General features: G+C 38.5%; 1 protein-coding gene across 1 annotated transcript in view; it reads left to right on the top strand.

Annotated features, from left to right (window-relative positions):
* The window catches only part of ADGRB3 (adhesion G protein-coupled receptor B3), a 464,549-nt gene extending 448,410 nt beyond the window's left edge, over positions 1 to 16,139 (top strand). Inside the window, 4 exon segments of the mRNA XM_032681525.1 lie at positions 5,282 to 5,317; positions 13,971 to 14,073; positions 15,951 to 15,966; positions 15,968 to 16,139. Coding sequence (XP_032537416.1) covers positions 5,282 to 5,317; positions 13,971 to 14,073; positions 15,951 to 15,966; positions 15,968 to 16,139 — 327 coding nt within the window.
* Positions 16,140 to 16,462: the final 323 nt, after the last annotated feature.

Here is a 16,462-nt window from a genome sequence, read left to right as displayed (position 1 = left end):
AGAAAAGAGAAAGAAAAAAAACAGGTAAGAATTCATGAGTAGAGATAAGAGCTGGGAGAGGTCAGTGACTGATTACCTTCACAGGCAAAACAAGACTCAAAGTGGGGATAACACTTATATTTATTACTAACAGGATAAGAGCCAAAGAGTGAGAAATAAAACAGTCTTAAAAACACCTTTCCCCCACCCCTCCTTCCTTCCATGTTCTCCCTCCTCCCCCCCAGTGGTGCAGGGGGACGGGGAATGGGGGTTACGGTCAGTTGTTTCTGCCACTGTTCAGGGAGAGGAGTCCTTCCCCTGCTCCCGTGGGGTCCTTCGCACAGGAAACAGTCCTTGATGGACTCTCCAGCATGAGTCCATCCCTCGGGCAGCAGTTCTTCCCAAACTGCTGTCCCGTGGGTCACTCCTCCATGGGGTGCAGTCCTTCACGGATGAGCTGTACCAGCATGAGTCCCCCACAGGGGCCACAATTCCTATCCAAGAAAAACCTGCTCCAGCGTGGGCTTCCCTCTCCATGGGCCGCAGGTCTCCAGCAGGACCCCACTCCATCCTGGGCCTCCCACAGGGTCACAGCCTCCTTCATGCATCCACTGCTCCAGCATGGGCTCCTCCATGGGCTGCAGGTGGGTCTCTGCACCCCGATGGTCCTCCATGGGCTGCAGGGGCACAGCTGCTCCACCATGGTCTGCACCACGGGCTGCAGGGGCCACAGCTCCAGCACCTGGAGTACCTCCTGCCCCTCCTTCTGCACTGACCTTGGTGTCTATGTTATTATTCCCATGTTCTTAAATATGTTATCCCAGAGGTGTTATTTTTGTTCCTAATTGTCTCAGCCTTGGCCAGTGGCAGGAAGTCCATCCTGGAGTCGGCTGGCATTGGCTCCACGGAACAGGGGAAGCTTCTAGCAGCTTCTAACAGAAGCCACCCCTGTAGCCCCCCCCCTACCAAAACCCAGCCACGAAACCCACTACAATCAGATAGTGGTGTAATGCAGACTAGAATAAGGAAAAAAACCCAGGCATTTCTCATTTTACAGAGACAGAGAGAGATTTTATTAGTCGTTTAGCAGGAGCATCTCTTTCCTGGTGCCAGCAGATTAGTGTGTGCTGGTGTATGGAAATTATTCTTCAGGAATCTATTTTTGTCCCTCAGCAGAGTTTAAAGTTGTTCTGGAATTACACAGAAAAGCTATACATGATTAGCACAAAGTAAAATTGATTTAAACAAATTACTGCTGCAAATATTTTTTCACAGAGTTTCGTTTTGGTTCTGGTATGAAGGTTGGGGAGTTTTTTCTACTAAAATGGATTCTATCAATTAAAATCAAAGAGCTGTAGAATTCAGATGGCAAAAATCTTGTCAGGTCATGTCTTCTATCAATGTAAGAGCATTTTTTACAGTACATTTCTTTAATACATAATCAAACTTCACTTTCAAGATTAGAGTAAAAGGCTTCCATTGCAGATTATTACACAGTTACATAAACTTTCTTTATTCCCAACATGATCTCTGATTTTTTTCAGATTTTTCTGAGACCAGTTTGTTTATGTGTTTATATCCTTCTAAGGTTTCTGAACAAGTTTCTGTGTTTGCTTCTTCCAGAGGCAATGTTTAAACAAAGTTGTATCGCTCTTTTATCCTTTCCTCTTAAAAGTACATTTTGCTTCTCTTCTCTGAAATTTCCCCAATTTGCAGGCATGACTTGGCTTCTGCCAGTGTAGAGCACCAATGCAGAACTGTCAATGGAGTTTTTCAAAAAAGGCTATCACACTCTTGCCTGCTTAAATTGAGATATGACCTTTTTTTTGGAAGATTTATAATTGTGCATGGCTTGCAGTTCACTGCCTACCTACCCCCCTTATTTTTTCAGAAGTATGCAAGTTAACTCCCTGCCACTGAATAAGTGCATGGGTCTTCAGCTTTTTAGATAGTCCCTCTATTACTTATCCTTGCAGTTCTCCAGCAGCTGGGATTCTTCAGCTTGGAAAACAGATGACTGAGGAGTGAATAGGAAATGATTATTCATATCTCCTATAATATAAAAAACAGGAGCATCAAATGAAATGTTTAAGGGATAAACAACATAATTTCCTTTGTCATGTTATACTTATTTAAATTGTGGAATTCAGTACCCTAGCACATTTTAGACGTCAAAATAAGCTCCTCCCAAGGAAATACCTAAACTACTGAAGACGTAGGGAAAGTATTGTAGTAGAAACTTTATACTTGCCCTGAAACATCATAGCAGAACCTGGTCAAATACAAAATACTATATTCTACTAACATTAATACTCAAGTGGATCTCCAACTGATCCTTGAAAAAAACACCAGCTTCAAGTGTCATTTTTATGTTGGCTAAAATCATTCTCAGTATTCCAGGTACATAAAGGGAACAGCTTTTTAAAAGAAACATAACAGTTTGGCAACTCATTTGATGCATGGAATTTTCACCCCTTACTCCACTCAGCTGCTGCCTTTTGTTAGTTTTAAGTGTAGAATGAGCTAGATGGTTGATTTCTGAAAGCATTTAAGTATGTGCGCAAAGCCCCATTTTTCTCAGACAAAAGAGACATAAATAAACTTCATAAAAGAAAAAAGTATATATACAATTACAAAGTAATTATTTTCATGGCTTAGGCTTGTTATGTATCATGCAGAAACTAGGAGAACAATTGAATAAAATATCAACTTCCAGTTGGGACTGAAGGGACGCTCTTTTATCCTTGTAAGTTTCCCAATGACTTCATGTTTCTAAATATGTTCCCTCTCTCAAAAAATAACACTGCAGTCATTTCAAGACAATTACGTAGTAGCCAGGAGGACCTGATCATTTACCTAGTGGTGTCAGTGACAATATTGCAAATAACTTTCAGTGTTGCAGGATCATATTCATAACCAGCATCCTTTGGTTTTCAGAAACCTGCAGAACTTCACTGCTGCCATTTGGGTGTGTGGCAATTAAATACTTTTTACGTCTTTGGAGAATAGACTGTGGCAGCACTTACACTGTATTTCATACTATGCAGCCATGAAAAAAATGTGAAACACAACTTTGTGAGTTTAAAATAAATGTTTGTGATTAGATTCTTGTTGAGCCCAAGAAAAATCCTCAGTGAGATAAACCTGAGGTATGACCTTTTTGGTCATAACTGGTGTGAACTAACAGCAAAATTGCAATAGTTGCCTTTCTCTGACAATAGCACAGTTGAATATGTTGCAGTCTGTTAGGTATGTCTTTGTGCCATGTAAACAGTGATAGAGTTTTCTGCCTGCAAGACCTAATAATTCAGTTATGCCAGGAATATTTTCACTGTGGTTAAACAGACTTAAGGCAAAATAAAAATGCTCCAATTTTACAGATCACAGTACCTAGCAATCTACATATTTCTTCCTAATTTTTGTTTTACTTAGGATTCTCAGTCAGGCGATTCAATGATATCTGATTTGTTACTGAACTCTAGCTTAAAAATAGCTTTTTCAAGCATTTTTCAAAGCTACTCCTGTAAACTTCACCTTGTTATCCGCTGTACATATTTGTTCTTTTGTAGCCACTGAGCCTTTTCAGTTGTAGATGTGCTCTAATTGTACCTTAAGAATAGATCTTTCTTCATCAGAAATACGTAGATTTCTTCAGGTGCTGATTTACTGTGGAATGACGAAGGCCTATGTCAAAGGTACACTTGTACCGTGGCCCTCTTAACATGAATGAAACAAAAGAATTTAGCTGCTTTAATAATTTGGGTATAAAGTCCTCATATTTTTTCTTACCTCCAAGACATTTGTTGTTTCCATGTTTTCATGTTACTTAGTTGGGAAGAGTTGTTTAATTTGTTTTAAAATATTCTCTTTAAAGTGTGCTAGGTTAAATCAAGCCTTCATGATTAAAGATAGCTTCTCCAAAGCTTGTTGTTGTTGGTTGTTTTAATTGTATTACACTGTTCTTTGATACTGTTTCCCAGCCCTTTAGGCATCAGAGTGTCAACAGTGATACAGAGATACTCTTCATATTATTGTGGATTGGAGCATTAAAATTTTACTGCAAAACCAGGCAACATGTAACAAAGTGGTATTATCAAAGGCTTAGGGACCAAACAGCTTCTGCTCTCTACAAATGAAAGATTTGTAAAATCATTCCTTTCAGTTTCAGGAAAACCAAACAGCTTACTAAAACCTAGGGTTTTTTTAAACAAAATAAAATCGAAGTCAGAAACATTATTCTTCTTGACTTGGTGACTTTGATTTGTATGTCACTGAAGAAATTAAGTGCAATTTGAAAAGGTTCCTTTACCATGACTAAAGCCAGCCTACCCTACCACAAAAATTAGGGTTAAATTGTAGCAGTAAGCCTTTTGGGGTTTTTTGGGGTAGTCTCCTTCCTGAAGATGATTTGTTTCCAATCTCATGATTTTGCACTCTTTTCAGCTTTTACAACCTAGCTTCTTCTTTCTACATCTCTTTAATCTATTGCAAGACATTTAATTTCCAGCCTCAGAAGAGAAAAAAAGATATTTCTATCTCTTATTTATAGTATTCCTGCTTCTTTTTTATATAATTTGGCTTTATAATTGGTTTTGTTTATAATCTAAAAAATTCTGTGCTAAATTATTTGTGATATGTCTGAGCAATCATATTCTGTTGCATTTTATTCAAGTGATTACTTCACTAGTAAATCATTTTTGCTTTATATCAGATGCTTTGAATCAGATTTATCATAAGTTTAAAACAAAATCATTGCTTTCTCCATCCAGATTGTCATTGCAAACAAACAAGTTGAAGCTGTGGCAAGTGTAGTTGGCTTTGGCTTGATTTTGCTATCATTTATTCCATTAAAATCAATGGAGTTGTACCAATGTACCAAGCCTGATGTAGGAAAGGATCAATTTCTGTATACCTATAAAAATCTAAATCATAGATATGTATAGGTAGCTGTGTAAAAAGTATAAATATGATGATAATTTTCAAATACCACAAAAGTATAGAAATAGATATATTTTATACACCGACAGGTTCAATTGCATGCAAATAACATGCACATCATGCATCCCGGTGAAATGCAGTCTGGTTTATTTCAGGGAAAATAATATGATATTGGTCTAATAAACCATGCAAAGTCACGCATTCATTTTAAATTATCAAGATAAAATCTACCTCCTCTTACAGAATACCTAATACATACCTGATAGGAAAACAGGAATGTTATTTAGACTCATTAATATGATTTGGTGAATAGTCCCCTTGTTAATACAACCTCTTTTTTCTTTTTTTTTTTACTGCTTAATAGAGAAGAAAATCACGTTATTCGGACCTTGACTTTGAAGTAAGTTTTACTGAATTATTCCTGATTATTAAAAGCATTTTCCTAAAAGTAAATGTGTTCATTTTAGCAGATTTTAGCCTTCTGACATAGTAGATGTGATAGGGTTTTTCAATTGGTACTGTACAGAACGTGATGAACAATTCATTAAAACTACTTTGGTGCAACTTGTTTGCAAAATGTTCTGAGATCAAACTGTCATATTGCAATATTAACCATCATGATTTCAGTTTTTAAATTCTTTGCCTCTTCATTTTCATCTGGGTTTGTTTTGTTGGGTTTTTTTTTCTGTTGCTGGCTCTCTATTGAAAAAGTGTGACACTTTTGTAGAACAGGCTACATCAGGTAGCAGAAGGTTGTTTTGTTCAAAAGATTCTCAATAATTTTTTTATCTCTCTTCAATACTAATTTACTGCCATATGAGTTTCACATCCAAGTAGTGATTATGAATGTGTCAAATTTTGAATGTAAAGTTCTGAAGGTGTCAAAGCTAATGGATCACATGCTAAATAAAAATCAAGTTCATGTAAGGTTCTTTAGGCTGGATATCCACAGTTTCAGACTCTAGATCCTTTTGAGTGAGAACCTTTAGTTGTGATAGTTAGTGACCATTTTGCTCTACATCAGTCAGTATGATTGTTCTCTCAGAGTTTTGTTTATTTGAGCGGTTTTTTTCTCTGATCCCTACCAGAAGGAATACAACAGTTAGTTTTCAAGGGAATGTTCATAATTTATGGGTTTGGGATTTTTACATAGGTTGTCTGTCCGTGCATAGAAGTAGTTTGATACAATTCATTATGTGTGTCTCCAGAGAAACTGAACAAATATATTTGCAAGAAACCTACAGATCTTGAGATAAATTTGAAAGCAAACAATCAGTATATGTCAACCATAAATTCAAAAATTACCCTGTCTGCGTGCGCGAACAAAAGCAATTTTTACTATTATTTGGGCTGTAAGCACACACATGTACTTCCAGATTTCAAATTCTAGTTCGTAGAACAGAAAGAGGCAGAACTAGCCATAGCAATGGTCATAGGAGACTTGCAAGGAAGAAGGGTATGCTTTGGTGACCTGCTTTTGCTGAAATACTGATCCTCCATGTTTGATGGTAGCTTCTTGGTAGTTTAGCATCGTGCCTTAATCTCTTAGGTCATTTTGACCCGGAGACTATAGCTACCTTAAGTCCTCATGTAATATCTCAAATAATGCACCGGAGAAAGATTTACACAGGAAATTTTAAGGAAAATAAAATTAAAATATTAGCCTAAATATATTTTAGGATAAATGCGTAGAAAGTAAGAAGAAATAATAGCAAAGTTCTGATGAGCAAACAATTCTAAAATTAAATTCAAGCAATATGGTTGGAAGTTTTATAATTATAGTGATATAAAGAATTTTAAATTTGACTGTTCTTTATTGAAACACAGAAATATCATACTGTTCACAATCAGTGCATTCTCTGTGAACAGGTACTAAAACATTCTTCCTATCACTCAGGAACATAATCTGACACCAAATAAACACCAACAATGCAGTGTACATTCTACTCTCAAGAGTCAGGCCACCCGTTACGTATTTTCTCTTGACTCACACAGTTTCACAGAATCACAGAATGGGTAAGGTTGGAAGACACCACAGTGGGTCACCTCATCCAACCTCCCTGCTCAAGCAGGGTCATCCTAGAACACATTGCATAGGATTGTGTCCAGACAGTTCTTGAATATCTGCAGTGAAGGAGACTCCACAACCTCTCTGAGCAATCTTGTTCCAGTGTGTGGTCACCCGCATAGTAAGGAAGTTCTTCCTCATATTCGAGTGAGACTTCCTGTGCATCAGTTTCTGCCCATTGCTTCTTGTCCTGTTGTTTGGCACTACCAAGAGCCTGACTCCATCTTCTTGACACCCTCCCTTCAGATACATACATACAATGATGAGCTCCCCTCTCAGACATCTTTTCTTGAGGTTGAACAGGCCCAGGTCCCTTAGCTTTTCCTTATAAGAGAGGTGTTCAAGTCCCTTAATCATCTTTGTTGCCCTCCACTGGACCCACTCCAGGAGCTCCATGTCTCTCCTGAACTGGGCACAGCACTCCAGATTTGCCTCACCAGGGCTTAGTAGAGGGGCAGGATCACCTCCCTCAACCTGCTGGCAATGCTCTTCCTAATGCACCCCAGAATATCATTGGCCTTCTTGGCCACAAGGACACACTACTGGATCATGGACAGCTTGTTGTCCACCAGGAGGATCCCCAGGTCCTTCTCCACAGAGCTGCTTTCCAGCCTGTACTGGTGCCCAGGGTTATTCTTCACCGGTCACAGGACCCTGCACTTGCCTTTGTTGAATTTCAGAAGGTTCTTCTCTGCCCATCTCTCCAACCTGTTGAGGTCCTTCTGAAGGGCTGCACAGCACTCTGGGCTATCAGCCACTCCTCCCAGCTTTGTGTAGTTGTCTATGTAAAATGCTTACACCTTCGTCTTGGCAAACTTGTTTGCAATATTGTTGCTTCATGGTCTAATATTTTTAGAATTACTATTAGAATGCAGGAAAATATATTTGTTTGTAAAAAGGAGAGGATGAGGCCTTTGGGAGTGACTGCTGAGGAAGTGACAGTGGTAACAATACTGTGCCAGTTGCTACTGTGTTTTAGAAGTATGGACTCAGACTAACCCCATCTCACCTCCCTGTTTTATGATTCCTCTGATTATGTCTGTAGGCTGTCCTGTATCCTTGCACTTAGTGTGTCCATCTCTCTAAGGTAAAACAAAATAAAAAAGCTATAAAATGTTCAAAGGGCCACCCAGATTCCTTCACTCAGTAAGACATCCTGATGAAGGGAATTGAGATAGTATGATGTGTCCAAAATGCTCCTATTTGGATACCTCAAAGCAGCTTGACTGCAAAATAGAATAGAGTCTGGAGGTGAGATCAAGCCAGACTGATTGGACATACTACTTAAATGTTTAACACTTTCTCTACTTTTTCTCTGAGCAGTGCCAGCTGGCATTCTCTGAGACAATGCCCTTCACAGTTCTGATAACAAATGATAGAATGACATGGATGTGGTTCTGAGGATGAGATGCTAAGTATGCAGTATGGACAAGGCTGTGTCAAGTTTGGCTCCCTCTGTCATTTTCCTTTTAACACTCTCCCAGCAATCTCTACACCCTCAACCTCTCACACGTCTCTCTATATCCATACAAGACAAACACTCAGGCTATGCCCACCTTACTATATTAGGCATTTGGGGGAATATTCCTGGGTGACAAATTTCCAGCTTCTATATGGATTAATTTTTAGAATGACCTTCACTATTTTAGTCTGGACGACCTTTGCCTCTCCAAAAAGTTTTTGAGGGTCATTAGGGAACCAGCACCATCTGGGTGCCATTTACAGTAGATAATTTGAATGTAGAATTCTTACTTGGGAGACTAAGAGAATTTATAATAATTTAGTATTCATAGAGAACATTACATGGTAGATGGTGCCAGAGAATAGTCTTGGATGTTTGACTTACTACTGCGAAGTCATAGTTTCATAGTTAAAAAAAAAAAAAAAAAAAAGGTTGTTCTAGTGGGTTCCAATGGAACATTCACCTCAATATAGATAATTTGAAGGAAAAACAAATAAACATGACAAACCAATTTTCTTCAAGAGTCACAGATAAAACTCAAAGCCAGCTGCTATGTAATGTGAACACAGCTAAACTAAGACTACTCAACACCATACTCTCTGTCCCTATTATCTCTAATACATACAGAAATACAGACGTAGTTTTAAGGGCCTTTGCAATGGATTATAAATAAGAAAAGACCTGTGACTGTGTGGGTACTGTTATAGAAAACTTGTGTCTCCATTCAAAGGAAAGAGAGAGGGAAAAAGATGACATCCAAACTGGTAGCCTTATCATGTATCTTAAGCTGGTTAGAGAGGAATGTCTCAAAACTGAGCACCTGTATCTTGTTTTCCCATTTTAGATAGTTTACCATTGCATTTCTAAATTATCCCTTTATGTAGGAACAAAAAGACAGACTGTAACAAATGGGGATTAGTCCATCCACAGAAAGCATTTCTACTGCATGATATGCACTCCATTATTAGATTTTGTAAAACGCTGACTAATTGAGTTGAACCTTGAATTTTGCTAAATGAACAGTCAACATGCAACAGCTTTACAGCTTTTTTCTCGCTATTACCAAAGATTAGTTTAGACTCATTCATGCAGTCTGATATTCAAAACATGACCAAAATTATTGGTCTGGACAATTTGGATCCTTGTTGCTGCTGGCTATGGTAACCCTAGCTAGGTGCCCTCTACCCCCAGTCATTTTTTCCCTAAAGAGGTACAGGTATCTTTTTCATTAAGTCTCAGCACTAACAGTTAGCTGTCAGATCAAATAAAATTCATTCTAATTATATTGAACAGAAATACAGATGCTGTAGAAATTCCCAGGAAGACTTTAGAATAGATATGCTCTGGCAATCACAAAAACATACAGGAGAGTTAAACACTACTATTGACATGCATTTTAGGATTCAAGATCACAACTACTTTTGAATTCTATGAGACTGTCTGATTACTATATTTCCCCAGCAACCCCACTCTCCCCTCTCTATCAGTCATTCATTGGATCTACTCTGCTAATAACATTTATGCCAAATAATTCAGAAAAGTGCCTTATTACCCTGATCCCCAGGATTCAAGTCATCTCTGGCTCTAAGGGAGAGCAAGGATACACTGGACAAGTGTGAATACCAGAATGTCTTCTTGTCTTTCCACAGAGCAGTAGGTTCTCACCAGCAATAATGCGAAATTGATAACTAATTGCTGGAGCTGCATTCATTCAGAATTTTGTCTGCCATAGCTATTCATTATAACATTACAACTCACAGAAGTTTAAAATCCTTCTCTTACTAACCTGAAGACATCTCTTGAAGGCAAAGGTAAAAAAAAAATGCCTGCAGGGAAAGATCCCTTCCTGTTCCCAAGTTTGGCAACTGATGATACCTATAACATCTTGAAAACACAGCATGCTTCCGTTACATGGTTGGGAAGGCATTCCCCCATCTGTTCTTTTCACTTAGCTGCTTCATACAATATTTGAAAGACAATATTTTTACCTATGACAGTATAGAAAATCTCTAAGGAAATTAAATGACATTGTAATGATGATGGATGATGATGGATGATGATGATGATGATGATGGTGATTATGTTGTTATTTATTGGTCACAAATCATAGAATCACAAAATACCTTTGGAACAGACATTAGTGATCATCTTGTTCCAACCCCCTGCCATGGTCAGGGACTCCTCTCACTAGACCAGGTTGCTTAGAGCCCCATCCAACCTGGCCTTGAACACTTCCAGGGGTGGGACATTTGCAACTTCTCTGGGCAATCTGTTCCAGGGTCTTACCACCGTCATCAAAAAAAGATTTCTTCCTATATCTAATCTAAACCTACACTCTTTCAGCTTAAAGCCATCACCATGTGTACTATCACTACACATTCTTGTAAAAAGTACATCTCCAGCTCTCTTGTAGGCCTCCTTAGGTACTGGAAGGCTGCTATATGGTGTCCCAGAAGCCTTCTCTTCTCCAGGTTGAACAACCCCAGTTCTCTCAGTCTGACTTCATAGTAGAGGTGCTTCAGCCCTCTGATCATCTTTGTCATCCTTCTCTGCAGTTGCTCCAACAGGTCCATGTTGATCTTATATTGGGGACCCCAGAGCTGAATACAACACTCCAGGTGGGGTGTCATGAAATATTCATGAGAATATTTGTTCTTGAATTAGAGTTTAGCTAAAACCCTATCATAAATTAAAAAAAAAAAAAAGGAACTGGGTACGGAGTTATGTTTGAAGTTCTTCCCATCTTGATGATAGCCATCCACACTCTGAATCCCTTTCTGTGAACGGATGCTTATCAGAGTAAGGCATAGTCTCTTCAAAACACACACTCTATCTGACTTATGAGTGGGGGTAGAAATGTGAAAGGGGTGTCAGTTCAGCTTAACTGCCTTTAGGCTATGGGGCACAAGAGTTATGGAACCTGCGGGAAAGACCACAAGAAGATGTGTGTCTGTAACCTGGTGGCTAACTCAAGTGTTTCTAGCAGAGATGTGGAATTAATGGGCAGATATGTAGCTGCATCTAAAGAAAGTGTGCTTTCAAAGTGCAGCATGAGAAGTTCATTTTCCATCCTGTTCAGGTCTGGTGCTATCACAATCATCCAAGTATACAGTGGCCGAGATCTCCAGCTTTGTTTTGATAAAACTTATGTATTTCTAAGATTAATAAAGTGGTGGTTTTCCCACTGCTCATTTCATAGAGAAAAGAGATTAACCCCCTAAAAATACTCTGTAGGTTGTTTTCTCATAAAAGAGAAAGACCCATATTAGAGCGTATTTTCTAGGAGATAAGATGGTGCTTTCTAACCAGGAATTTGAAAGAAGTCTAGAAAATAAAGTTAAAATTGGAAATTGAAGTTACTGCACCTCACCTTCAGTTCAGATCGTTCTTTATAAGCAGTGGGGAGGGGGTGGCTGTCAGTGGGTAGGAATTATGGAATGGAAGCCAGGAAAACACAAAGCAACTGAAAGATCCATAGGTGCATGTTCATACCAGTCACTCTGCTATTAAGAATAAAATTTAAAGCCTTTTTTTTCTGGCAGACTTCCCAGTGCAAGTGTTTTATTTCTCCTCCCACCTGCTTCTCCTCAAGAATAATGTAATGAACTGAGTAAGACATTTGCATTATTCATATTTGCTATTTAACGACATCTTGGGTACATGATTTGGGAAAAGACATCAGAAAGTAGCATTCTCTATATTCTTAGCCTTCTACTAAAAATTTTCCAAATGGAGATAGTTGTTTCACAGTCGTATGCTATTTACTGCTTTTTAGAGCCAGTATTTTAACCCACCAAAACTGTTTTATTCCGATCATTGTTTCTGCTTATTTCAGCCGATAATAATCTTTGAGGTAGAACCTTTCCTTTTTAAATTCTATGTATATGAAATTTGCTATATACTCCTATCTACTAAAACAGCAGTATCTTAAAAGAATCCCCAGGAAGTCACTAAAGTGAAACTCCTCTCAAAAATTTCGATCAGCTCTCTCTAGTTAAATTACATTGTGCAAGGAGTTTTATTACCAAATCCTGCACAAAGTTTTCCCTTATTCACCCCACAACTCATGTAAGTTAACAGGCCTTGATTGCTTGATGTATCTCATGTCTCGTTATGAATAATGTCGCCAATTCCTATTGTCAGAAATGAAATAAGTTCTCAAGCTACAGTGTGGCTATATTAAGGATAATATGGTATTATGGCCTAGCAGTATAAATGCATGGCCTAAAGATATGAAAATCTATAAACACACAATGCAAATGAAAGATAAAGTAAAATTGGTATAATAAAGGATTATTGAGGGTCAACTACTGCCACTCCATTTTAAAAGGTACTAACCTAGGCTTGTCAGGAGTGTTACTTGCTGGAAAGGGTCACACCGAGGTACCACATACATAAGTTTGCAGAGTTTGCCATGCACCACTCCAGGGGAAATCAGGCTTGACATTTAGTGGACTTGCACAGAGGCGTGTGAGCTGCACCTCTTCTGTCAGCATTACTGGCTGCTGCCTTGACTGTAACTCAAGTTCAAACAGTTAGTTACAAAAGCTTAAGAAAAGTCAAGCTGAGCCCATCCACTGTTGGACTGAGGTGAAGCATCCTTAGTCCCTCCTGTCCCTTGTCCATCGAGACCACAGAACCGTGAGACTGGTTCAACAGTAAGCAGCCTTCAGGTTTGCTCCAGAGGCTGGTGTGAATCCATAACTGAGCATGAATTTCTTTGAAAACAACTCTGATGATAGAGTTTACAACCTAGACTTGAAAAACAGCTTCGCTCTCCATGTAGCTGCCCCAGGCAGATTCATGGTTGAGGCCTGTGAACTGAGGTCTGAGAACTGTGAGGGTTGTTTGGGGTCCCCATCTCTTGCACAGGAGTGCCATGTAATTAGTTTTTGTGGAAGACTGCCCTATACGTGGGCTAGAGGGAGGATGTTTCCAATCGCTTGTCCATAAAATAAGAAAGCAAGTAAAACTGAAAAACTGTGCCTACTTTGCTTAATATGAATGCCTATTCAACTGCATTTTATAATGATTGGAATGACAAGATGTCTAATTAAAAAGACATAACATTTGGGGATTTTCCATTTTGAGCCAAGATTTCTGAGTTCAGCTTCCTCATAAAAATTACTCTGACAGGGACAATTACAAACTGCTGTTGCTTTCCTACAGATATTAAAATATTAGTGTCCATGCTGGAATCAGAAATTCTAGAAAATATTTCTAATGTGCAAGAGAAATGTTCTTCTGAGAAATCGCCATCACTTTCAGAATGCATCTAAGCTAGTGGAAAAACACCAGCTCAATAAATGTGGGGTGAAAACAGTTTCTTGTACACAGGATGAACATTAAACAGAGCAGAGAGAAGGCTCAGTGCAATTCACTTCCATTGGTTCAGTCTATAGGGAAAAGATGACCCTGCCAAATTCAATTTACTTTATTATGTTGGGAAAAATAATGTTCCTCTTAAAAAAAAACCCAAACAGATTCAATTATAAATATAAGCAATTATGTTCCATTTTGCAGAAGGTCATGCATACAAGAAAGAGGCACATGGAATTGTTTCAAGAGTTAAATCAGAAATTTCAGACTCTGGACAGATTCGGGATGTACCAAATCAGGCAGTATGGTAAGTTTTCCTTCTATTATATTTAAAATATGATGGATCCTAAAGAACAACAATGAAATAAGAGCCCTTTGAATTCAGTATTTTTACCAAGAAGACCTCACCTTTAGGCAGTCTCAGAAGTGAGAACAGAAGATATTTTCAGTAATCTAACCTATGACAAGACTCATTAGGTTTTACAACTAGACCATAACTACTCACTGACATCATTATAGATGACAAGTAATTGAACTGTAGGAAACAGATTTCAAATCTGCATATGCCTACTGAGTCTAAAGGGCTTTGTATAGACAAATCAGCTCACTGATATAATTTGGCCAATAGGGTTTTTCCTCTGGCTAGGCAAGGAGATATTAAATTAGTTACTACAAACAAGTCTAGCTAGATTTACCTACACATGAGATGGTCTGGAAAGCACACGGGATCTCTGTAATGCCATGTCTTTTCCATAATAGGTTTATAAATATTTACCATGGGAAAAGCAAAAATTAAATCATCCTGAGTTGAGGCTGCTATCGTCATAATTCAAATTTATACACACACACTCATACACACATGCATTACACCCTGACTGCATCTGATAATGAGAGCAAGTACATAGTTGATTTCACCTAATTAAAACAGCTAATTTAGTCTGACGTATTTGTTAGCAGTAATATTTTGATTAGTAATAATTTTCATATAATTTTATAATGTGAAAATTGTATATTCAATGGAACTAAGCTAGAATCATTGTATTCTATAACTTTTTCAGAAGAGCTGCTCTCAGACATGAAGAAGAGGTATTAAGCAGATGTGAGGCCAATGGATTTACATCATTTACATCATCTTAATCCAGCAGAAATTTAGCCCTGATTCTTTGATGAACCTTTAGCTGTGATATGTGTTATTTTGTATCAAGTTCTCACTCACTTCTCCTTCTGAGATTTGTTGACATGTATAGTTTTCATTTGTCTCCCTACTTGAGATTTGCTGTTCGTATACAGCTGGAATTAATTAAAAATCTCAAAGGGAATCTCAATGAAAGAGTTGTGTTTACTCTGTTTCACATCAGCGCTGTGTTTTTGAAAGGTCTGCCAAAAAAAAGCTGCCTAGAGGAATGGTCTATCTGTAAGACAGTCAGAGAGTGATCCAGGTACCTAAATATAGGCATCTCAGACTATTTTAGACAGTCTCAGAGGTCTTAGTTTATCACATGGTACAAGCAGTGATGACACAAGACTCAAGGAGACCTGCACCTCTCATGAAGATTGTTGGAGGTCAAACAGAAGTCCAAAGGCAACTAAAATGGTGCAAAAACGTTAGGTTTTGGCAACTGAATCCCACCCATCATGTTACAGCAGAAATCACTAATTAAATTGGTCATAATCCATAATGTCTTTACCCTGTAAACTTAGCATGCAAAAATAAATAAATAAATCAATAAAATCCAAAACCAGCAAGATGGCTCTTACAGCATTTTCAAGGCTTCTGTGTTTCTGTCATGCACCTGCCACAATTTAAAATCCAGCTGGCAATCTCTCTTTCAAACCATTCCATATTTCAGGCAGCAAACTGTCCTCTATTACCTTCCCTTCTTCCATTCTTCTACACAACCACTGTTAGAAAGATGGCTATTGGGACTGGATCACTCGGCCATTCCTCACTACGTTGGTTCTTGTGAAAGAAAGGGCTTAGCTGGCAGCTCAGGTGAGGAGCCTGCCAAAGTGTTGATTGTTCACAGAGAAAGAGTTGCAGTGGTGCTGAACACCCACCAGCCTGGCTCCCTGCAAAGCCATTTCCTCTCTCTGGCTTCTGTGTCTCATGAAAGCAAACAGCCTTATACGTGGAAACCACATTATTTCATCCTTGGTTTTAATTCTTCTTTCTTTGGTCTTCAGGAGAACTCAGGACCGAGCAAAGCTCCATGGGACAGTTTCAAAACCACAGGCGACTACCAACACTATACAACGATAAATGTATTAGACACAGAGGCAAAAGATGCTTTAGAACTCAGACCAGCAGAGTGGGAGAAATGTCTGAACTTGCCCTTAGATGTGCAAGAAGGTGACTTTCAAACAGAAGTTTAACAAAAACAAACTGAAAAAAACAGAAACAAAACAAAAATAATTCGTTGCACTGACAATAAAGAGACTCTGGGAATCCTGACAATCCTGACGCTCCTGTCTGAACATTGCGACTCCTTTATGTCAGGCTCTTCCTGTGCCAAATGTCAGTGGTTTTTTTCGTACAGTATATTCCCACTAGTGCAGCTAGTGGAGAACCAGGTGTACAATTCTTACCATCGTGTGTTGTAAGTACCCGTGGAATGGATTTGTAAGGTAATCTTTATAGATAAACCTCAAGCAACGATTCATGTTGTAACAGCTTCATTTGGTTTAGTTTTCAAAAA

Source organism: Chiroxiphia lanceolata, chromosome 3, assembly GCF_009829145.1.
Source record: "Chiroxiphia lanceolata isolate bChiLan1 chromosome 3, bChiLan1.pri, whole genome shotgun sequence".
Taxonomy (NCBI): Eukaryota; Metazoa; Chordata; class Aves; order Passeriformes; family Pipridae; genus Chiroxiphia; species Chiroxiphia lanceolata.
Note: the sequence above shows the minus strand (reverse complement) of the source record. Positions and strands in the feature narration are given on the sequence as shown.